Consider the following 25058-nt stretch of genomic DNA (forward strand, 5'->3'; position numbering starts at 1 on the left):
TTAAAATTATGGAGATGGTTCTTAAATAAATGCAGAATCCATGAATAAGTTGTGAATTATTTTTCTGGTACAGTGGTGTGCTTAGAAGACTGTAGCTGAAGGAATTAGTCATAAAGTTTTACCTTGAGGAGACTGAGGGATGCAGTGAAAAGGAAAACTGATGACTTCCAGCCCGAATCCGTGTAAAATAATAACTAGAGTATTAGCAAAGCAATAGAACAGTTAATTCTGGAGGTGGAGCTCAGTCTTGAGCATTCCTGTAGTCAAATTCCCACGTGATTTTCCAAACTGAATATGCAAATTGCAAGAGAGAATGATTTTACTCACCACTTCAGTATACAGAACTGAACATTATGAAAATAGATGCTTTTAATGCAGAGCCCTTATGCTGGAGTCATTTTTTGTGGTGTGGTTTTGTCTGGGAGTTGTTTGTTTTCGTGATCTAGAATTCAGTCATGTCCTGTCTATGGTCCTTTGGCTGCTCCGTGTCTCCTTCATTGTGGAAAGGTGTTTTGGAAAAATTGTCATCACAGCTTTGAATTAAAAGCTGTGTTTTGGAAAAAATGTTCTGAAGTATTTATAAACTTTCTAGAGACCTTTTTTGCTGTTGTTTTTGAGACTAGCTAAGTTGGAAAAAATAAAACAGTCCAGTGACCACTTGTTCATTCATCTGCATGTGCAGCTGCAAAAATTATTTTGTGTGTCCATCATGCAAAACTTCTTCCTAAATATGAGGTTTAGAGACCTTCTGGGAGTAATTAACTACAATGCAGAAGCAAATCTGGGTTCATTGTATGAACTGCTCATTTAAGAAACATTTTTGTGCATAAAGCCCATTAGCAGGGTTCCAAAACCTTCATGAATGTTAAACATTTTATTATAGGATTCTGAGCACTTCCTGCTTGAATGAAACCTAATATAATCTCATGAATTACATCTAGCCTTTGATACCTGGATAGCAAATTGCTGTCAGGTGTGTGCCACAGCGCATTCGACAGCTAAAATCTGACTTTTATTTTGTTATTTAACAGCGATAGAACAGCTCTTTTCCCATGGGCTGCACAAAAAGTTGAGGATATGCTCAAGAGCAGTTGCCTGCTCTTGAGCAGATTTTATTCTGCTCACTGCTCTACTTCCATACCCCTACCCAACTAAGTGCTCTCCTTCTGTGCTTTCAGCCCCGTGCTGCACGTGGTTGTTGGGAGCTTCACTCCAACCCAGTGGAAGAGCAAAGCAAAGCTCCTGTTTTTCATCAGTTGTACAGGATTGGCAGCCAAAATTATTGGAGCTGCTGAGGACGTGATTGAACCAGGACTGGGAGTACATGCCCTTAGCTTCAGTGGGTGCAGGCACGTGCCTGAAGTCAAGAGAACGTTTAATTCACCAAATAAGCTCAATGCATGAGGCTCAAGGGCTTCAGAAGCAGCAGCGTGGTGTTCTCTGCGTTACACGGGCAGTCAGGGCTCGCAGTCAGACTTTTCCTCACAGTCAGCTGCTGTGTGAGATAGCACAAACCATGGGAGATGCTGTGAGGAAATGTCCCCCCGCTCTGTGTGGGACGAGGCTGCTGGGACAGGAGCCCTGAGCAGCAGACTGCTGGGGTTACGCTGACTGGCCTGGCTGTGTGCTCATGATCAGCAGGAAGCAGTGGCACAAAAACAGATGGAAAGCAGGAATAAGTGCTCAGCTTTCACGAAAGCTTGTCCTTTCTTTTCTCTTAACTCTTTGTTGTCTGTCTGTTCCAGAAGGATCATGCAACGTTGCCTGATAGATATTGCATCTTATCCACCATTCATCTCCCGATAGAAACCAAGCTGCAATATTTGTCATTGTAGGAGAGTTAATCATTAACATCTGAGGGTTTTTACAGCACCTTCATTTTACCTCAGAATACGTAAAATATATCCAAAGCCTTCCATTTAAGGTGATGGATTGCCCTGTGCTTGGCTGTGCTATCTGGATTGGTTGGAATTTAGTGCAATTACTACTTCACACAGCAGCAGAGTATCTGTGAAGTGGATATCAATTGAAACATATTTGGTTCTTCAGACTTGCTTTTGCAGGTTTCACAAAACATTTAATTAGCGATAATCAGCTTTTAACCAGCCAGAGCGCACTGATGTGATTCTCTGCCTCTCTCCCCCATGACTGTGGGCATAGTCTGTACCCTCCAGATAAATTGCTGGCAGTCTGGAGAATGTCCTAGCCAGCAGGAAGGGGAAGAATAAAGAACAGCTTTTCAGTCTTCCCCTTCCTAGCCAGCAGGAAGGGGAAGAATAAGGATGTCAGTTGCATGGGGAATAAAGAAGGTGTTGTGTATACCGTGGTTTCAGTGAAGAATATCCTTTTCCTTTGCTTTTCAGAATGGTGAACTTGGAAACCAGCTGGAGATTGCAAAGTCTCCTGTCCCTTGAGGCTGGTGGTCAATGGTCATCATCTACCACACCCAAGGGAACTAGAGGAGCTCCACGCTAACTTCTGTAAGGTCTGCTTCACTATGGAAGATCAAATGATTTTCTGGCTCAGGTTTCGTGATGTTCGGCACCTGCCTTGGACCTGGAATTTGGAAAAGGGATCGTCTCTGAGGCACGGCTAAGAGACAAAGAAACCAGCCCCAGACAATGAGCACTTTAAGTAGCACTGGAATATTACTCAGCTTAACAACAGTGTCTGTTACACTGGATTTTAGTTTGCATGGTGGTCTGATGGCTTGGTCCTTAAGCAGCAATTTGACTCTGAACCAGAGTTTGCCCACATCTGATCCTCTCAACACCTCTGAGAAGGGCGAAGTCTCTCGGATGTCCGTGAGGGAGAAGAATTGGCCAGCCCTCCTGATCCTGGTTGTCATCCTGCTGACCATTGGGGGGAACATACTGGTAATTATGGCTGTGTCCTTGGAGAAGAAGTTGCAGAATGCCACAAACTTCTTCCTGATGTCGCTGGCAGTAGCAGACATGCTGGTGGGTATCCTGGTCATGCCCGTGTCGCTCATTGCAGTGCTGTATGGTAAGTGCCTTCCCTCCTAGTTTGAATATTTGCTTTAGCAGGGAGTCCCCCGAGGCCGCAGCAAACTTTTGAGCCCGACTTTCCCTGTGCTGGTGGCTTGGGGCGTGGCAGTGTGCACTTGGCCGTGGGTCCGTGCTGAGGTGCGTTCTCTGCTGGGAGCAGAGCTCGTGTTCAGGAATGACCTGTCAAAAGTGTCACACTGGGGGGTTCTTATTGCTGAGAGCCTGAGACAGCGAGTCAGCTTCCTGCCTTTTGGTTGGATTGCCCCAAAGCTGGGCCGGGACACAAAATCTTGGAGAAAAGCCGAGGAGAGTGTTCATTGCTCAGGACCTGCAGGATCTGTCCCTGAGCTCCCACTGTGGGAATTCAGCAAAAACGTGGATCAGAAAGGAGGCTTGCAATGGTAGATTTGGCATGCAGGTCAAAGCCTTCACTCCTGGCGTTTTTATCTCCGCTTGCCTTGTGCCTTTCAGGGGCTCACTTTGCCTTTCTGTGCCTCAGTTTCCCTACCTCTAACCTGAGAACATTCTCTGTTTTAAAGCACCCAGAGGCCTGCCTGTACAGGTGTAAACATTTATTTCTCCTCCTGTTAGGGTTAGGGTGTTTGCAATGGAGTGGGGCATCGCTCCTGCACCCAAGTGTGGGATCACTGTTGGTACTTCAAAGGAGTAAAATATCAAACACGTCTAACTTTCCTCTGGCTGAGACTCCAAATCCCTTTGTTCCCTTTGTTCAGTGTGGTGCTGGGAGTCCCCAGCCCTGGATGTTTCAAAGGGGTGTTTTGTCCTCCTCTGTATCTCTGATCATTGTGTTTGTATACTCATGTATTAATTTTATAATCTGTGTATTCCACGGATAAAACTTATTAATTTTTGGAATCTGTTTGCATGTTTTCATAGAAAGGTATTTTAATATTGATATTTCTTGGAAGCAAATAATGCTATTTACTTACAAATTTGATTGGCAATTGGTTTACTGTCCTATGAAGTAAAATGCAGGGATATTTATCTGACTTCTTCACTTGCCTAAATGAGTAAGTCTGGCAGAGATTAATTCCTAAAACACATTGATTAAGCATACATCATTCCAAAGCTTATATAACTTGTCTACAGTGAGTTAAATCAATATGTGATTTAGGTACAGGCCTAGCTAGGGAGAACTTATGCACAAAAATCTTTTATTTTGGACTGTCAGAATAGTTCCATCTCTAAATCTTGTGCGTATTAAAACATGTGTATTTTATTTTTAGCATTTTACTCCAGCTCCCTGGAGCTTGAAAGGGAGCATATAAATACTGAATTATGTGACAGACCTGCACTTGCATAAATTCTGTGTTAGCCAGTGACTCTAAAAAGGTGAATTTATGGACGTGGTCTTCCTCCATACATACTTTCAAGGTCTTTGGAAACTAATAGAAATGGATTTTCTGTTCTGCCTAGAAAATGATTACTTAAGGCAGTTTAGAGGTGTCACCCTTTTAGCAGCCAGGAAATATCACTGATCTGAAGAGGCATTGTAATTATCCCCCTTCCTTGCCAGAGAACAAGTATTGGCTGTTGATGGCCCAAACATTTCTCCACAGACAAGCAACACCGTGTAGATTTTTTTGGCAAAAATCGTAATTTCAGGACAGGCGTGGAGGATTTGTGGAAATAATTTGAGAATTGAGGAGGTTGCTGGGGCAGTGCCTCGTGCTGGCTGGACCAAAGCAGCCAGGTAGCCTCCAGGCCTTGTGAGGGGAGGAGAAGGGAAAGTTCCATTTGGGGAAAAATGAGCCTCAGAGGAACTCGTGGATTGATTTGAGTAGGACCCCAGTGAATTTTTTTTTATTATTATTTTTATTTTTTTTATTTTTTAATTTAAGCTATAAATTGTGGAAGCAAGGAGGAGGAAAATGTTCTTACATTCTTGTGAGGATAACTGGGGTGCACGGCCATGGACTGAGCAGGGAGAGTGTTACTGCTTGGAAGCATCATTGTGAATGCTCATTTTTGCTGTGTGTATTTTACCTTGTTCATTCTGTACATAATCTTACACTGTTTCAAAGGCTGCCACGTGCTCAACTGAAAAATGTATGCACCACATCTCTTCCAGATTTGTAGAAGTCACTTTTAATTTATGTCATCAGAAAGGAACCTTAAAAAATACATATAACAAATAGAATAGTGAAGGAATTACTTTCAAGCTTCCACATCAGCTCTCTCAGCCCCAAAGATAAATTCTAGTTGACAGAGTAATGCATTTCAGAGTAGGCTCATTTCCTTACTTTTGGGCTAATAAGGTAAATGAAGTAGATTTCACTTCAAGCATAACCAAAAAAATGAATAGATGTCCTCCACAAATACTTCTGTTTTTTGGTGGTTTTCTTAATTAAAAGAAGGAAAAATCAAGTTGTAAGTTAATTCAAGAGTCTTATTATAAATGAAGGGACAGCAGGATGCAGCATGATGGATTTTTCACAAATTAATCAGGGCTCAGATATATTTATCAATTAGTTTTAAGTGTCTTACAGTAATCGATGAGTTGCATTTGACAACAGAGAACCTTTTCCTTGGCATGCACTTCCTAAGGAACTAAGCAAATTAGCATGCTAATTAATAAGCATGTATTGGGGAGAGTAAATGAGAAATGCACAAAGTGCTTCGTCTCAATGGAGAAATGTCTGATTAATTAAGAATACCAGTATCTTTATAAAAATACTGATGGGGCATCAGGTATCTTACACACGGTGGAGCTTCAGACAGCAGGTGGAGGTTGTCTCCTCACCTCTGAGCACTTCAGGGACGAGCAGCAGTGGGTTCACACCGTGTCGTGTGCTCACGAGCGAGAAAGAGAGGGCTGGTGAAGGAATGCAAGAGAATCTCGTCAGCTGATCTCACTTGGGGCTGCAGAGGGTATTTAGCTTCCTTGGCTCTTACAGAAGGTTCACATCTGCCAACAAGCAGCCAGCAGACCCCTGTGTGACTCCCAGAGCAGGCTCTGTTCCCTCTGTGGCGCCGGGGGCTGAGATTGCACACAGCATTCATCAGCCCCAGCTGCCAGAGCAGATTTACACCCACATCATTGTTATTATTGATAATTACTGTCCTTACTGTGTGCAGACAGAGATGTGCTGGGCACTTGGGCAGACTTGGTTTCCCTGCAGAGGGGGGAAGGAGTGCAGTGCAGCACTTTGCTGTGACATTCAGGTGTCTAGGAATGATCAGGAGAAGCAGTGCAGTCCAGCACTTTGCTGTGACATTCAGGTGTCTAGGAATGATCAGGGGAAGCAGTGCAGTGCAGCACTTTGCTGTTCAGGTATCTAGAAATGATCAGGGGAAGCAGTGCAGTGCAGCACTTTGCTGTTCTGGTATCTAGGAATGATCAGGGGAAGCAGTGCAGTGCAGCACTTTGCTGTTCTGGTGTCTAGAAATGATCAGGGGAAGCAGTGCAGTGCAGCACTTTGCTGTGACATTCAGGTGTCTAGAAATGATCAGGGGAAGCAGTGCAGTGCAGCACTTTGATGTGCTGTTCAGGTATCTAGAAATGATCTAGCATTTTAAGGACCATATCAAGTCATGGGCTTCAACTCATCTTGACTACACCAAGTCCCAGCTGACAGTTGCATTGCTTTCAGAAATTATTATTTATTCCTGTTAGCTCCAAATGCACATTTTTTTCTGTTTGTGCTAAGTTACCACTACATTTTATTCTTCTGCTAGGCTGTGAGTGAATGGAAACTCCTACACTTCTTGCTCTATCTGTGTCATTAACTCGGAGATGGTATTTTATTTTTTTTTTCTCTCCAATGACACCTTGTACCTGGGGTGTGTGCAGTGAAATTTATATCCAACAGGAAGTGTTAGTTTATATTTTGTCATCAGTAGGATCCATAGGCTGCTACACTGTGTGCTCACCCAGCAGCATTTATTCTCTTTCCAAGTCCCTAAGCTTTCTTGTAACCTCAGCTAACCTAGATAATTCTGTGAAATCTGAAAACCTACTACCTCATCATTCACCCACTTTCCAGATTATTAGATACACAGGAAACTTTAGTTGAGATATTGAGTGTCCTGCCACTGAATTTTCTCTGCATGAACAACGGCCTGTTTACCTGGTGTGACAAATGGGATTAAGTTGTGGCGTATCTTTGTTGCTGTTGGGAAAGAAACCTCTGTATGATGTGCCCTGAATCCATAGAACAGCTTCTTTTTCTGCTACCCAAGGTTTAAATTGTACTTAGAGTGAGAGGAGCTGGGGAATACTAAATAGATACTCTCTGTATCTCATTGAATATTGGTTGTAAAATATCTTGAGGCAACTAAATGTTAGCTTGCAGGATTTTTCAGAGCTGCTGAAAGTGTGGCAGCCTATGATGATTCTCTGCTGGAAGCAGCTTTAGGAACCTACACAGCTTTGGTGGAAAGCTGATGGCTTCTGGTCAAGTGAGAATCAAAGGCTGAAATCAGCACAAGAGCTCAGGACTGGGGAGGGTGATGATACCTCAAGAGGAGGGAGTGATGCTCCACTCCCTTTCTCAGCAGTGATTAAATCTATTCAACCTATATTTGCATCACCCTCTTCAAAAACATTTGAGTCAGAGCTTTTAATTGTCAAATTGAAAGTTGGATTTGCTCCGCACACGAGAATTTCCTCTTAATTTCATTTTTGATTTTGTCTGAGATGATCCATACTTTATGTCTGGATTTTTATCTAGTTTATTTTAATTTTTTTTTTGTTATACTTTTAATTTTGGACCATAATGACTGGAAGACATATGAGTAAGAAAATTGTCCTTATCTGAGGAGTGCAAAGAAGGAAAGACTGCGGTGCTCCATGGTACTTTAGTCATGTTCACACTAGTCTTACTAAGACAGAATTGCTTTTAAAAATTGTCAGAGCAATTTAACTTATTGTAGCCTTTTGTTATTCTCTCTCATTATTTTGATGTGTGTTTTTAGTGATGTCTTGTCTGAAAAAATCTCCTCAAGATTTTTATATGCTTCTGTTATGAAAGATAAGAAGTAAAATTTGGTATTTGCACAACAGCATCAATATAAGATGGATACAGTCATTTGGACTTTATATTGATTTTTTTTTTCCCCCCTAACTGATGAAATTTCACTTGTTCATCCATCCCCAGGACTTTCTCCACAGGCAGGGGTTATTCTCGTTGCTGGTGAAGTACTTTGCAGCACGTGGAGCAGAGGGTTTGTGGTGCAAAGATAATTTTCACCGGAATAAATCAATGCCAGCTTTAGAGAGAGCTCCAATGGCACCTTGCTTACTGTTGTGGGTAGGGCCTGGCAGCTTTGTGCCAGGTCCTTGTGACTCATTTGAGCTCAGCTATTATCCACATCTTGGAGCATTCCTCTATAGGACTCCAAAGACCAAATTCTGCTGTCAGATAAAAAGGCAGAACAGTTGCTATGTAATTTTTTTTTACCACCTGTCTCCTTCTTGTTATTTCTTCACCCTGTGGCACCTGTATATGGTCCAGCTCTGACTTTGGCTGGCTTCTTGGAGCAGGCAGAGATATTCTTTACTGTCTTCTCTGTGTTTGCTCCTGTTGACGAGAGGATCTTGTCAATCCGCCAGCACCTGGAGAAAACACGAGAGGACAATAAACATTCCACATTTGTAAACATCCTTTTTTATTTGCTCCTCCAACCCCCTTGCTGTTAAGCAACCAGCTCCTTTGCCTGCTGTGGGTTAATGGGACTTTCAGCCTGTGATCTGCCAGGGATGAGCTGCTGCCCACGGAGCTCGGGCTGCTCAGTCCAGCACAGAGGAGCAGAGCACAAACTCTTCCAGCAGCCTCTGTTTCTGGTAGCTTCCATCGAGGGCTGGTCCTGGAGAAGGCTGTGTGGCTGCTCTCTGTTGGCTGCAGGGAAATGTACTGGCTGCACGCCCTTTGAGTGTTAGATTTGAGTAAATAACCCCCCTAGAGAGGTGCAGAGCATCCCAAAGCTCCTGCCTGTGCCCTCCAGAGCAGGGTGCCCAGCAGGGAGATTTAAAGTGGCACATCCAGTACTTTTTTTTTTTTTTTTTTTTTTTTTTTTTCCCTAAATATGGAAAAATGAAAACCAGGAATTCTACAGGACACAGATTTTGTTTTCTAGATGGATTGCCCCTGAGTTTTGCTCAGTGGCAGCAGGCTATAGGTAAATAACTGTAAACATAGGGGACCTGGGGAATGGCTTCCTGCAAAATCCATGAGAGGAGATTCCGACTATGCTAAAATCAGTGGGAATGTTGACAGGACAGGCAGAGAGGCCAGGACTTCTGCCAGAGCAATTTTCTGTCTCCTCCAACCTCTTCACTCCCTTCCTGCCCGGTCATGGCTGCAGCTCTTGGCATGACTGCAGCAGCATCCTTCAGCTGGAAGGCTCTGGGATGTTTTGCTGCTCTCCTCTGAGTCTGAGGAAATCTCTTCTGCCCCTGCAATGCAGCTCCTGATGCCATTGCTGTTCACCAGGTTTCAGCGCCATCACCCAAAGCACGAGCCGCTGTCCTGTTAGAGCAGTGTGGAACACGCAGGTGAGAGAAATGAGCTGGCATTTGTCCAGCTGAGGTGACCCAGAGCTGCACAGCAGTGTGGAACACTCAGCTCGCTGCTGGAATGTGCTCCTGGTCCGTGCAGGGCCTGATTTGAAAGCGTGTTTCTGCGGGCATCCGTTTGCTCAACGTGGTTTGGCGTGAAAAGCTTCTTGGGATTGCCTTTGCCCTGCCTTGGTGAGGCTGGTTCTCCCTAAAGCTCTTGTGTTTTGCTTTTCCTGCTGTGAAAGGTGTGAACTCCTCTTTTCTGGGCTGGCTGAGGCTTTTGAGGTTTGTTTTTTTTTTTGTTCGTTTAATTGGTTTTGACTAAGAACCAAAAATATTTAAAAGATAAAGGAAGCCAACTAACCTTAGAAAAATATTGTACTAAGCTACGTAATTCAAACAAGAAAATGACATCACCAGGATCACAAGGGGAGTTTCCTGATCCCACAGGAATGCAGGATTGAAGAGAACTTTCTGACTTCTTGTGTCCTGTTGTTTGCTCTCAAGCATCATTCAGACAGAGCTGCTGCAGTCACATTTTCCAGAGTCTCTTTCCTTCCAGCTGCCTTCTTTTGGGGTGTTGAGGACAGAATGTAAGTTTCAGTGCGCAGCCACAGAAAGCCAGGACAAAACTCTGAGCAACATGTTATGCAATCAAACCCCTTAACTTCCTTGCAAGAAGCAGTTTTTAAATAGAAAATCCCGAGGCTGCAGTGTGAAAAAACAGAGCCTCTGATTCACCTTTGTGCTTTCTGAGAGGCAAATGTGCTTTGAAGCCTTCCTTCAAAAGCTGTATAAACCGGGCTGCTTTCCCTTCTTAGATTTGCCCAGTGAAACCTGTTACCAGAATTCCCTCTCTTGCAGCTCTGCCAGGGCTCAAGGAGTCAGCAGAGGGTCAGCTGAGCCCCTCATGCCCACTCTGGGGTCTGAGACAAAGCCAGAAGCCAAGGGGCAATGAGGGCAGGTCAGGAAACAAAGCCCCAGTGTGCTCTTGGTCACTGGGGGCGAGATTTTTGCAGCACTCCACAGCTGAGCTGAAAGCGCGGTGTCACCCCAAAACACACCATCGACACAGCTCTAGGCGAGCACAAGGCACATAAACTTTCACCCAGGCATCTCAGGGTGTTTCCTTGTGTGAAAAACGCATATTATATGGCTCTACGCAAGATATTTACTGTATGTATTATGTTGTATTAATTGTTAATTGTCACTGTGAAACACAAAGAAATCACACGCAGACAAGAGATTTCTGCAGAGGTTCTTCTGATCCAGCTTCCAGCTGAAAGGGCGGAGAGAAGAGACCCCTTTGTTTATTCTTTTACTTTTATACATTTGTGGGTCTAGCAGAAGATTGGCTTTTTGGGGTTTCCACCCCTCAGCCTCAGTGGCCAGACGAATTGTCAGTTACAATTGTTTTCAGGTTAGAAATATGCAAACAAAGGACAGAGAATGAAAAACAAAGGATTTGTTTATGTTACATATGTGGGAAAGGTAGGAAAACTGCTCTAATATTGTACAGTAACTAAAAGATCTGACTCCATTTATGAAAATCAAAAGGCTAATAAAAAAACTCAGAAAAACCAGGGTAACAGTTAATGTTGTATTAATAGTTTGATAGTATGGTAAATGTAGTTTTGTAGTTAAAATGTAGGTTTTTTATGTACTAACCACAGAAAAACGTAAATCTTTCAGGAAAAAAAAAAAAAAAGGGTTTGCTGCTTCCTTATCAGAAGAGACCAACTCCTCCTGCCTCTCTCGGCCTTGAGGATGCCCTAGAGATTAAAGAAGAAAAAAGTGATATTAACCAGAGACAATTCTTTGTTTGAATGGAATTTATGCACTACGTATGAAATGTATAAATATTCAACAGGCTATTGCTTTTAAGAGGTAATCCTTTGTCAACAGGGTCCTTCTCCCTGAGCATTTTGCTTGGGGGAAGCACCCAGACTCTGAAACTTTGTTTTTTTTTTATTGTTTCGTATTGTCCTAGCTCTAATTGTTCCATTTTTTTTTACTCTAATTCTATTTTTATAACCATCTTATTTACTATTAAACTTTTAAAATTTTAAAGCAAGTGATTGGTGTTTTTCACACTTGGATGCCACCTCTGAAAATGTGGAAACTGGCAGAATCCACTTCTGCCCTGCCTGCTCCTGAGAGGTGAAGGGAAATGTCAAAATACTTTGGATGATATCAGTGGAGTAAATCCTATTACACTAGTTGAACATATGGCCTTATATTTTTCTAGTTTACCCACAGTTCGTATGTTGCATCCAATCAGGAAGCTGTTTTTCATATTTTAGACATTAAATTGGATGCTTAGTGAAATTGAGGGTTGCCCAACCAAAATAAATCTTTTATGTGCAGGAATGACTCATTAGAGTCATTTTGAATGGCGCTCATTTAAGTGTTATTTAATGCAAATAAAGTTTTAGATCAAATCACAGTTTTTATTTTCTTCCTTTTGCTCAAAATTTTTGGAAGGTGCAACAGGTTTAGAAGCTCACAGGAGTGTAAAGCCCCCGAAATCTGGAGTGCACATAGTTACATTTGTGTTTTATAGATCTCTGTTTTACTGGTGACAGTTTAAATACTGCAGCAGTTTTAATGCCATCAGTGCAATCTTCTCATGCCCAATTTGCTTCTAGATCAGTGAAGCTAAATGTGCTTTAAAATGCATGAATCTTTATTTACTTTTTATGACAATAGCCTGTTAGATCCAGTAGTAGTTTTGTAAGTGCATTGCCTCGTTGTAATTAACTTTTATGAGTTTAGTTGAAAAGAAATAAAAACTCACATGCTTTGTAGCAAACCAGGAATTGATAGAAGACAATGAGAAAAGCGGAATTGTTATGTATAAAAAGAAGGACCCTGTGATGATAAACTGTTCCAGCAGTAAATTTGGTGCTTTATCAAGGCACCAGGCAGATCAAGGAGATACCAAATAAAATGAAGATAGGTTATGTGTTTCCCACAGTCCTCATCTGAGAGCAGGAACAGCATCAGCTCCAGGCACTGGAGCCGCGTGAGACACACCCAGAGTCCTCCTTGGGTGTTTTTCATCCTCTTTCTTAAAAAAAAAAAATAAAATCAAGAGAGAGGATTTGACTAGAATTGTAAACATTTTTGGAAAAAAAAAAACCCCCAAAACAACCAAGACTGAGTTAATTTCAGTCTGTGTCATTGTACATACAGATTTAGCTGCCTGTTCATCCTCTGGAGAAAGACCCAGTGGAAATGTTCACTGCTCCCCACCACAGCACAGAGCCTGGTGTCCCAGTGAGCAAGGGAGCCTGCACCTGTCTGAAAGAGCAGCAGCTCCTCTCAACCTTTATCCTGGCATTAGCTAAGTGAGAAATAAAATACTCTACACTTAGAAGCATCATGTTTGTCACCCAGATTTTAAGACACAGCTGTGATCACGGGTGAGCTGTGACAGAGGAGTGCATCTCAAAGCCCTCAGCCTCTCTGTCCATCCTGAGCACCCCATACCAGCTGTTGCTTTTCCCTCTGTTTGCTCTACCCACAAACACCTTGTTTTCCTTCCTAGAAGGTGACTGCAGCTAAATCTAGCCACACTTTCACGCACCAAATATCTGGGACATATTACCTCATGCTGAGGGCTTGTTCTCTCTTGCTAACCTCAGCAGAGTGAAATTGGGCTGAGGGAGCAGTCAGTAGGATGAGTTTCTCCACCCCTGTGAGGGAGCAGCCACAGTTTCCAGGAATGGTGGTGTTGCAGTCTGCTGTGAAGATTAATTAACACGTGCCTTCATTTTCCTGGCTGCAGCTGCAGGTAGCAGAGAACTCCAGGGAAACACCAGGGCTGGTCAGCTGTTCTTCCGTTCTGTCTGCACTTAACTTTGAAAAGCTCTTTCGTCCTTGTTCAGTCTGTGTTCACAGAATCATTCAGGTCGGGAAAGACCTCTGAGATCACCAAATGAAACCACAAACTGACACTCCCAGGGGCACCACTGAACCCTGTCCCTGAGCACCACATCCTCGCATCTCCTGATGTCTGACAGGGACAGTGACCCCATCTCTTCCCTGGGCAGCCTTTTGCAATGCTTCACCACCCTTTCAGTGAAGAAATTCCTTGTAATGTCCTATCTAAACCTCCCATGGCACAACCTGAGGCTGTTTCATCACTCAGGAAATTTTTGCTGTTGGATGTAGATGGATGCCTTGTCTGCATTTTGCTGTTTGATGCATTTGTGTGCATCCTAACGTATTTGATGCTTTTACTGTGTTGTATTACGGGAAGCACTGTGTGAAAAGAAGCAAGATTTCTTTTTAGTGCATGGGAACTTTATGTGATCAATACAATAATATCATAATTTCTTGCATTAAGGGCTCAACATGAATGCTGGTGAAATGCCAAGACCTGATCGATACACTGCTGCATTTTTAGGAGAGATGGATGTGGTGGGCCAGCTCAGCCTTTGTGCTCAAAAATGTGGGGAAAATCACTGCCATTAGGCAGGCCAGTACATCTATAGGCAGCTGCTGTGCACAACATGCAAAGAAATACAGAGAAGTGAGGTGAAATCTCTAAAAATCCCTTGAATATGTGGTAAGACAAATATCCCAGTGTAATACATTAGTTTAAATTATGCATGTTTCCAGGATTGGGTCAATTAACTCAGAATTAACTCAACTTTTTCATTCTACTTCCTTTCCCATCTGTCAGTTGAATTGATATCATTAAATTCTACTCAGCAAATTATGATTTGACTGTCTCTATCCAATTCACATGACATATTCCTTGAAATTCTGGTTCTAGAGTTGTCTATTATTCATTAAAATATACCCTCATAAGTTAGTTCACTTCCATGAGACCTAACAGTAAGAGTAGCAATAAGTTCCTACTTAGTGTTTTATCAGCACATGCTGGGAAACAGGCTCTGTGTGATTCATCTGCTTGCATGGAAATTAAATCAAAATTACATAGATGGAAGAGGGGCCACGTGCCAATTGCTCTGCCTTGCTCTATTTTGCACACTGCCTCATTGGCAAAATGCAATCTTTTCCCGAATGGACAATTTACGAGAGGAACCGAATAGACCCTCACCGGCTATTCTGCCAAAATTGTCATTAAAGATGCTAATGGCATGAGGGGAATTTGTGCATGAACCTGCCATGGAGCCTAGGCTGTGATTAAAGCACGTGCTACGTCAGAATTTGGGTTTCATGCATTGGTTTCAAAGATATATTCCGTTTTTCCAGCCTCGGTGTTTTCTGGTTGTGACAAGTTTTCTCCTTGGAAAAGTTTGCTGTTCCTGCAGGCAGTCTGATAAGCATGGTGACAGCAGTGGGTTCAGGGAGCGAATCTCTCAGCCAAGGTGCTGTTTTGCTTCCCAGATGAAAAAGGTTCAGGACTAGAAAGTTCAGTGAGTAATATACAAACATGAGGTGTTCCTCTATCAGCTCTTAGGTGTGAGATTTGATGGGCAAGGCAGGATGGCTGATAACGCTCTGTTGATTCATGGTTGCTTTTTTTTTTTTTAATTATTTTTCTTTTTTTTCTTTTTTTTTGAGTGGTTTGATTTCCATTCCTGTTGACATATTGGTGGGAGCCTCAGCTCTCCAGGAGCGCTGGAGTTATCGGGACAGACAGGTTGTTATTCTGACCAATACCTCTCCATCTTCTGATGTATAATTTGTTTTGCAACATGTTTATTTTTGGTAAGGTTTGGGTGTTTTGCTTGTTTTTATAAATGTCTATTTCCGTCCTCAATCAGAGGCAGCAGCTGTATGGAAAGGTCTTGGTGCTGCTGAGATATGGAAATCGTCTGACAGGCTTTTTCTGTACCAATTTGGCACCCACTGGGATGCAGGAGGCTGGAAATGCGTGCCTGACAGCCGTGAATATTGATGGTTCTGGGAGGCAGCAGAGCTCTGCCCTCCTCTCTGCGTGTTTGTTCTGAAAGGGAATTACCTCCTGCTCCACTGTTCAAATTTTGGATTTGTTGGGTAAAATTTTGGATTTGCCTGTTGGACTTTTGTTCATTTCTTCTGATCAGTTCAGTTTGAAATTAACAGAAAGGGAGATTGCACTTTAACACAGGAGGAGCCAAGAGCAGTGTCTACTTTCTTGTTCAAATCTAGCTGGCTGTGTCCAACCACGATGCAGAGGAGCAGAGAATCCTGTGGTTGATAGAACACAGCACGTTGATGTTGACAAGCATGAGTACAACTTTCAAGATGAAGTCCTTTAAATATTCCTTTTACACCTTACTTTATCTACTTTCCATAATGATTTTTCCAAGATTTCCTGGTCCATGTTGGGATGGGAGCCTCTCGTACCTTAGGAGCAGCTAATTATACTACAGCACTCATAGTATTCATTTGTGTTTGTGAAATTTTGGACAACAATTAGAATTTTGGAGTATCCTGTGAGTTGGGAAGGACCCTCAAAGATGTTTGAGTCCAACTCCTGCACTCAATTGCATGGGAAACCCCCAAAATCCCACCACGTGCCTGAGAGCATTGTCCAAACTCTCCTTGAGGCTTGGGGCTGTGTTTGCCTCCCTGGGCAGCTCCTTCCAGTGCCCAACCACCCTCTGGGTCAGGAGTTTTTTTCCTAATATCCAACCTAACCCTGCCCTGACTTGGCTTCAGCCCATTTCCTTGGGTCCTGTTGCTGGTCACCAGAGAAGAGATCGGTGCAGACCTCAGTGAGGTCTGTCCTCAGTCTCCTCTTCTTGTGGCACCCAAAATTGTCCCCAGCGTTGGAGGCGAGGCCACCCCAGTGAGAGCAGAGTGGGATAATCCCCTCCCTTGACTGGCTGATGCTGGGCCTGATCAACAGCACCCATTTTATTATGTTTTGCTAGATTATTGTGTTAACACGTTATTTTATTATCGTAGCTATCACTGGGTTTGATTTGTAATCAAGTGCAAGATTACACTGTAATAATAGTATAACCATGATCATAAAATAATGTTGCACTTGATTACAAAGCAAAAACAAGCCTATCAAAACCCCCAATGGCATAACTTCACTAAATATAATTTCTTTAGTTCCCTTTACCACCTCTTGAGACCATTATAATTTTCTGGGTAATGGTATTCTTTCTAATACGTCAGTACACCCACTCTTCATTTATCCATGTTAAATTAAACTTCTGCTTCATGTTAATGGAACTTACAATAGGCCTACAATTTCTGCAGAACTCAGAGGAGTACAGCTGTACCCAGAGGGTGGGCACACCTTAGGTTTCACTTTCTCTGAGGTTACCCACCAGGAATAGGGTCCACACGCCAAAACCTTGTTATGGGAAATGGGATCACTTGTCCTGAACTGCAGTTTTCAACACAGACCTTCTCAGGCTTCAAAACTGGATATCTGCATCATTTGTCAGAGAGAGACAGAAAGGCAGGACTGATGTTGCTGCCTGTTTGGTTTTTTTTTTGGCTGAGGAATGTCACCTGAATTCCAGGATGTGAGGGTGGAGGTCCGTGCGTTAGCTTAGTCTGAAGGGTTTCTAAATCTTTGGATCTGCTGGAAAATCCTTGCTGAGCTGACTCTTATGTGTCCTCATCCAGTGCTTTCGCAACAATTGGGCATTTTATAAGCTGCAAACACTGCAGTGAAAAAACAGCATAACCCCGGGTTAAATCACATTCCAGCTTCAAGCCTTCTATAGTGGACTCAGAGAAGTGGGTGGTTTTAATTAGTAGCAAGTTGTGCACAAGATGCTCACAATAATGGAAATCCTTGATGTATTATGTGGCTTTACAGGTTGGATCGTGGCATTAAATGACAAATCCATTGCTTGGAGTAAAGGGATGATTTGAATTCACGTAAAGTGATGATTTAAAATGCAGCTTGGTTCACAGCCAGCCTTCCCTGACCCTGCTTTCCCAGGCTTGCTTTGGATGCTTGTGGCAGGGTGACCTGCCCTGTTCACAGCAAGGGGGCTTGGGACAAGCCAGCCTGACCTGAGCATCATATCCAGGGGGGAGGTTGATTCCCAGCTAGTCTGGATGGGGAATCCCACAGGAGGGCCAGCAGCTGAGCCTTCTCCTCTGTGACACTGGCTGCTCCTGGGCTGGAGGCAGAATTATCCCGCAGCGCTTGCCAGGTGCAAAGGGAAGCACTGCAACACGCCAGGCTGGCGGCTGCAGGCCTTCCTCCCTCCAAGGCTTGGTGCAGAGACATCCCCAGACCATGATTCTGTCCACACTCCCCTCCAAGGGGCTGGATCAAACACGAGCCTTTGGTGTTGGCACATTTTTGCTACCCCAGAAGTGGGGTGGGTGCTCACACCCCCACGTCCTGGGGGTGTCTGGGCTGTCTGGGAACGCCTCCTGTGCTGCTGAGAGAAATGAGAGCCTTAGCAGCCAATAAAGCTTTCAGACCTAGTCTTCTTGTGGAAAATCATTTTCCAGGCCTGTGAAAGAAGCCTCCAGGGTTTCCATGGTGTGGTAAAGTGAGGAAATATCTAAGAATTATGGGAAAACGGGGGAGAAGTGGAAAAGGACTGCTAGGTGACTGATGTTAACTTCAGACTTTGAAGCAGTGTGCTGGGAGATAAAGGCTACTGAAATAATGCTTTTCAAGTATTGTTCACGATTTGAGATGAGATCAAGGAGTTAAATGACTTGGTCTATTTTAGTAGCAGTTGTTTGCTTCCTCTCATTTCTACATCTTATTCTTCAGTTAAAAGACAGTTTATCAGCAAAGTTCCCTAAGTTTTTGTCTTGGTCACAGCACACATCAAGAATCCTAGTGTATTTCTGGGTAGAATCTGGGTGTATTTTGAATACTTTCATGGTTCAGCAGGTTATTCCTGTAGAGCATAGAACTGATCAGCAACACATGCATTTTCTAGATTGCTGTTAGAGGTCTTTAATTAAATGTGTGTCTGTTGTTTATGTACAGGATGAATTGTAGGACTCCTGCTTCGGGGAATGGCCATGACCCCACATTGTGCCGCCTTTTAATCGGGGCAGGTTGCACGGAGTCAGTACACGGGGATCAGCAAACCCCTGGAGAAGTGGCACTTGCTCACACACTTCCCTGGGATTACAGCACAGGGAGCAGTGCTTGTTAGCAAATTATTCCCTGGAGGGAGCCCATGAAGGTGCTGTTTCCACGTGCTGAACTCCAGCCTGACGTTCCTGCTGTAATGAAAAGTGTTTTTGTCCTCAGCCAGGAGAGGGCTGGGCACGGGCAGAAGTGCTTTGCAAGGGGAGGTGTGCACCTGAGGTATGCAGTGACAGCAGGACAGTAGATGGCACTGAGGATGAGGACCAGAATTTCTAGGCTTCTTAGCCACCCCCAAATCATTTCTTTTGGCAGTGGCTGCAGTGGAGCACTCTCACATTGGCATTCCCACCTGTAGAATCAGAGATGCCCATTGTCTTGGAGGAAGCTAAATGTGGAATGAGTTTTGCAAATCCTGAGGAATATCAAGAATGAAAATTATTATCTCCAAGCATGACCAAGATATGGCTTCTTTCCTTTGGTTGAAGTGGTCTCTTGCCAGTATCAGGCTCACCAACTGCTTGTTCTGGCTTTTGACCTCATCAGATGACAAACTGTGCCTCACGCTGGCATGAAGTGCAGCCAGAGCATTAACCCACTGTCCCCAAGATGATTCACAGAACTCCTGCAATATCCCTAAATTCCCTGAAGCCCTTGAGTGTGGGTCACACTCTGCTTTGGCACAGGGCTGCACTGAATAGGGGCCAAAACAAGGATCACATCCTGGGCACATCAAGCAGCCTGCAGCAAGGGGGAGGCAAAATCCCTGACCCTTTCCAAACAGCAATCATCCTGCTTCCACAGTCATTTCCATTCTCACATCGTGCTCTATATCCCAAGACAGAGGACAAATACTGAGTTGACATGCCAGGTATAGCAGACCAAACATCTGCATCTGTGTGCTCAAAGCCAACGCTGCTGGTTTGCAGAACATGGTTTTTTACAGTGAGTATGCAAATTCTTATCAATTTTGTCATCTTCCTGGAAGATTTAGTAAAAATGTTGACGAGTTAAAGATGCCAGCTCTGTGTTCTCTGAGTAAGGAACCCTTTATATCCAAAGAATATTTTATCTCTTACTGATACCAAGTATTTTATCATGGTTTGGAGGTAAATTTGTCCAGCTGCATTGTCAGGAGGGAGCTCGAGCTGAGAAAGAGGACTAATCCCATGTAGGCCCCCAGGCAGCTGTCAGCATAGCACAGACATTCGATATGCCACTGAGTTCTGCTGAAATAAAACCAAACACCTAAAAAAAAAAAAAAAAAATCCTCTTTATGGTTTTGTGTCCTCTCACTAGCCTTAGAGCCAGTCCTAGGACTGGGGCAGTGTCTAAGTTTGATTTGGTGTTAGGAACTCTGTGTTGGAGCAGATGCCTTCTTTGTGGCAGCTAAGGTAACTCCTCAGCAGTCAGCTGTAATTGAATAATGCCGCATCATTTTCAGTTCTGAATTCTAGTTTCCTCAAAGGGGCTTTGGCAGCTATTTCTTGTGACAATGAATCTTCCTCAATTTCATCAAAGCTGGGGGAAAACCACCTGTTACTGACACATGTTTGTGCACTTTGTTATGAGGCAGATTATCTGAAAATATTTATATTCTAATATTTAGAAGGTATTCGTGTGAGGTCTGTGTGTGCTTGTGGACTTACTTTCCAGTGTGGTGTTCATTCAACTGTTGCTTTATTAGTTGTTTAAATAACTGCTGAAGGCTGATCTGTGACCTGCATGAAGGAAATTGAAGGAGAGGACGCTGCCCTGATGCTGTGCTGACATACAGAACATGAGTAAATAGAAAATGTTTACTGCCGTGAATATTTTATTAGACACTAGTTTCATTTAGATAGATTATTAGGAAGAACATGCAGCTCAGAAGTGTGTGAAGAGATCATAGCTCTCGTGGAGGTAAAATGCTGGAAGGAACCCTTTATGTGAACTTGCTGAAACAATTCAATTAATTGTACCATTGCTCTGTTAACTGTCCATATCACTCAATGCAAAAATTCCAGATGCAACTACAGATGCTTAGACTGAGCAGGGAACGACATTGAGCCAAGAAATCTATCCCCTGGCTTCAAACATAATTTTAGTCTCTGCCAATAAATGAAAAAAAAATCAATATAACACATGGATTTATGGAATGACAAATCGCACCAGAATAATTTTATATTTCTATAAGAGGAGAGATGCTGACATTGGGATGAAAACAACATTCCCTAGGTTTTCTTCTTAGCAAACATCCCATTTTATTAACAAGGTTCTTTTAAGTATAGTATATGGAAAGCTGGCTCCTTGCATTTAAAATATTACTTAAATGGTATTCAAGCAACCTTTCCCTAGCTCAGATAATTATATCTGTTCTAGCTTTAATTTCCCTTCTTTCTTCCACGTCCTGTCAAGGCTGCAAGTCATTGCAATAGTGGATAGAAAGGAGAATCTAACAGTTAGTTAAAATTCTTATGACAGCATAGTGAGAGCAACTGTTTGATTTGCAATAAAACACGGTCACATCAATTAATCCCTGTAACTTGTGAGACGAGAACCAAAATATCTTTGGAGGCACATTCTGGAGTTTCCCCTCAGGGGTTTCCAAAGGAGACCACGCTGCTCCCTGCCCGAGGGCTGCTTGTGCCATGCTGACAGCTCCAGGAGTTGAAGAACAAATAGCTCAGAGGAAATCAGAAGCTCAGGAGCAGCGTCACAGCCCAGATGGATGTGATCAGCAGCACAGATCCAAGTCAATCCTTTGTGTGGCGTTGCACTACGGCAAAGCAGCGTCTTCTTCTGGCAGATGTTCGAGTACAGGGTGCCAGCAGTGACCTCTCCAGAGCTCTGCCTGCACACAGGCTCACCTGCTGCTCTTGCTTGGTGGTCTCCTCCATTCCCTTGGCCACCACATCACCTGAGAGCCCATCCTCTGCTCAGCGCCTCTTGGGACACTCAGGACTTTTTGAACTCGCAGCACTGAAGAACACAGTCCTTCTCCTAAAAGTCACCATCATTCTTTGTGTGTAGATCACGTCCCTGTGCTTGGCTGTGCTATTTGAGGGATCCAGACAGCTTTAGGACAGCCTTTTATTCCTCTAGAAAAATGCAGGCTAGAAACTCGAAGGTGAACATAATTTCTCATGTAACTTGGTGCCCAGGAGTTCAATGCATCGGAAAAACATTAAATCCCGCTCTGTTGATGATAAAACCCAAAAGATTGGCAGTGCTGCCCTTGAGATGAGCTGTTTCTTTACCCAGGATAAAGAAATGTCCCTGAGCCCCTCTGTGGAAGTGCTGGTAAACACTGATGACTGTGGGGGATCAAGCAAGGCGTTCTGTTCTCCTTGGGCACTATGGAGATTTTTGAGCACCCTCGGGTGCACGGCTCTCTGAGTGATACGGACGTCTCTGAGTTCTTTGTCTATGTAAATCTGAGGAAAACAAACTAGCAGAAACCAGATAACGTAGCTTCACACTTCCTGATGTGGTATTTCAGACTTAGAAGTGCTTTACTTCCTAGATAAGAGAGAGAGAGACGAGAATCATTTAAATTCTTTCGTTCCCTTGGGAATAATGCAGTGCAATAATGTTAAAACTCTATGTAATTGCTTTCTATTTTTGTAAAGCCTGTGGCAGCTACTAAAGCTTAAAGTGAGCACTGCAAAGTCTGGTGTGTTGCAAAATTCTTCAGTTGCATCAGTGGCGCGGTGGGGGTAAAAAGCAAAGTGGGAAAGTGTCGGCTTTATTCTACAAACCACAACGGTGGGTTTCCCTGGAAGGTGGGAAAGAACGTTCAAAAGCTGCAAAACAGAGAGGGGCAGGCTTGGGGAATGCTCTGGGATGCTGTTTGCATTGCCTGCTGCTGCTCTCAGTCGCTGCAAGGACACCCAAGCCAGCACTGGCACTCTGCTGGTTTTGGGATTCCCAGGGAATTATCTGGGGCACCTCCTGGATCCTTGCCTCTGACCTTCCCAAGAGTCAGAGCACTGGATCTGAAACATGGCCTGAAACACCTCTGTGGCAGCTACAGGCTGTCAAAAGGTGCCTCAAGCACACCTTGTTGCCATTTTAACTGCTGGGAAGTTGTGCTTTGGATTGGGGTTTATTCAAACTCCTACCTTTTATTCATTCGGTTCATTAAAGTAGTTAAAAGTGAATTGTAAATACAGCAAATGTCACAGGACTAAAATGAGGAATGTTACACGTATTTTGTTTTTTAGCCAACTCAATGGACATTGTTAAAGAGGTTTTTGAATACACATAAGCATCTTTAGTACTTATTTTGTACCTGTTAGCTCTGTTTCTTTAATATAAAACACATATATAGTGTGCATATATCTATCTATATATAAAAAGATATCATAGTAAGACAATATACACTGTTTTTCTTCCTGTGTCATTTTGAAGGATGGTTTTTATCCTTTTATCCATCCCAATGGATTCAAGGCACTGGCTAAACAAAACAAATGTGTACTGAAACCTTTTCCAGATTCCTGTTCATGGCTGGAAAAGAGATGATTGATGCAGATTGCTGTGAGCTTCTCCTTAAAACTCTTGAAGACACAGAGGTGAATTTTACATAATTCTTCACTTTATTGTGGTGTAAGCAGGTATTTAGTTGCTGTTATTCCAGATTTGTCCTAGTGTTACACCACATTTTCCCAGGAGATATCCTGAGCAGATTGCGCTGTAGAAGTACTGAATATGTACAAGAAACAGACATTTTAATCTTTTTTTCTGTGCAACCATTCTCCTACGATGTGGAGTAGTTCTGTTTTACCGTTTGACATAATTAATTTTGCTTCCATTTACTGTGTTCTGGATTATTCAGTCAGCTCCTTCTACAATAGCTGGTGATTCTGACTCTCATGCACTGAACAGTGCAATGCTCAGTGCTAAGCAACACTTTTTCACCCATATGCATAAAGCCTCTGACAGAAGTGACTCAGTTTCATAGCCACCATCTTTCTTGATGGAAAACACACACAAAAAGAAAGGAACTCTTATCTGACAGCAAAATAACTACACACAGAGATGGTCTGTGACTTTGCCAAAATGACTTTGAGTTTCTTTCTTTTTCTGCCAACAGTTTGTGCTCGTCTCAGCTGTTCAGTGACACACAGGAATTCTGGTTTGCTTTTTCATCCTGGGGCAGGAGATGAAATCCCACCTGGGGACCATGACTCCTGGTTAAAAATGAGTGTTTGTCCCATGTGTCCTGTGAGGAGCCACATCAACCACAGATGCCATGAGATGCTATTCAGTCCTAGAGGATGAAGCAATTTTCTGCAGAACTTTCCTTCCTTTTTTACATGCTGGTTTTATTCTGACCAGAGCCAGAAGCTAACACTGATCTCCAAGTAATGTCACGGCAATAGTCTCCTGTGTGCTTTTCTCTGAGAGTTTGGCCAGTGGAAACTTCTACCACCCACAAAATATATGGAGGAAAAAAAAAAAAAATTAAAAAATCTGTGGTTTGGATACATGCTAGGTGAAGAAATAGCAACTTTTGTTCTGATCTGCTTCGTTCATCTGATTCCCTTCAGCACTCTCCTATCTGGTCTACCTGCCAGTGCATTAAATCTATGATTTTAAGGGTTCAGATTAGTTCAAGGTACAAAGATTGGTGTTTCTTACAAAGAATTTGGGGTTTTTGCTTATGCAGGTGTTTAGCACTGTTTCATTCTTGGAGCCAAATTTGGGCTGAGATGATTTTTTTTTCCATTGGAAATGTAATTACTACAGCTTAGAGGTGCTGGGGTCCAAGAATTCATTTCACTCAGTCATCTGCTCTTCTAAATATAGGGTAATTGCTATTCTTTGTAAATGAAATAAGGGAAAAAAAGAACAAATTAGAGAAATGTTACCCTCTGTAATTAGGGTGTTTCTGAGGATAAAATTATTTTAAAGGTATAACATCGTTAACAGATTCTTTTTTTTTAAATCCATGTTTGCCTCTTGGCACAGTCACAGGGCACATTTCCTATGTTTTGTACATTTATTCAAAACAGAATTAGAATTAAGCTGTTTTTCTTTTTATTACAAATTACTGGCTTTGTTGGCTGTGTAGGTGTTTTTCAAAGGCACGCACCATGCTTACTTAAAAATAATTATATTTTGAGATAGAATATATATTATGCCCTTCCTATCGAGCTACAGTGATGTGTGTTACAAGCTGCCATTCTGCGAGTTTCCAGAGTGCCATTTTGTTATTGCAGGTCATTTTTAGGAAACTTCCTGAGAAAGTAAAATGTCTACTTGTACAACTGGCTGGAAGAGTAACGGAGTGACCTGGGACAGGAAAGACTAACAGGATTCGGCATTAGGAGAATTCTCATGTCACCTTTATCTTCAAAAACCTGCTGACAGCTCGCTTGGGCAGTATTTCTGGGCAGAATGGCACAGATCTGTGGGTGTTTGTGGTTCGTGCAGTGCCAGGGCTGGCAGCAGGGGATCTCTTCGTCTCTTCTCTTCTCTTCTCTTCTCTTCTCTTCTCTTCTCTTCTCTTCTCTTCTCTTCTCTTCTCTTCTCTTCTCTTCTCTTCTCTTCTCTT

At 43.0% G+C, this 25058-nt stretch overlaps 1 protein-coding gene across 4 annotated transcripts in view; it reads left to right on the forward strand.

Moving 5' to 3' along the window:
• The window catches only part of LOC120762079 (5-hydroxytryptamine receptor 2A), a 71039-nt gene that overhangs the window by 29034 nt on the left and 16947 nt on the right, over positions 1–25058 (forward strand). For 3 of the 4 annotated variants that reach the window (XM_040084102.2, XM_058423240.1, XM_040084103.1), the window contains one exon: positions 2364–3006. The exons of the other annotated variant lie outside the window; for it this stretch is intronic. In XM_040084102.2, the coding sequence (XP_039940036.1) occupies positions 2622–3006 (385 nt within the window). In that variant the 5' untranslated portion in view covers positions 2364–2621. The remainder of the gene's footprint in view (positions 1–2363; positions 3007–25058) is intronic. 4 annotated transcript variants of the gene reach the window in all.

Source organism: Hirundo rustica, chromosome 21, assembly GCF_015227805.2.
Source record: "Hirundo rustica isolate bHirRus1 chromosome 21, bHirRus1.pri.v3, whole genome shotgun sequence".
In the NCBI taxonomy this organism is placed as follows: Eukaryota; Metazoa; Chordata; class Aves; order Passeriformes; family Hirundinidae; genus Hirundo; species Hirundo rustica.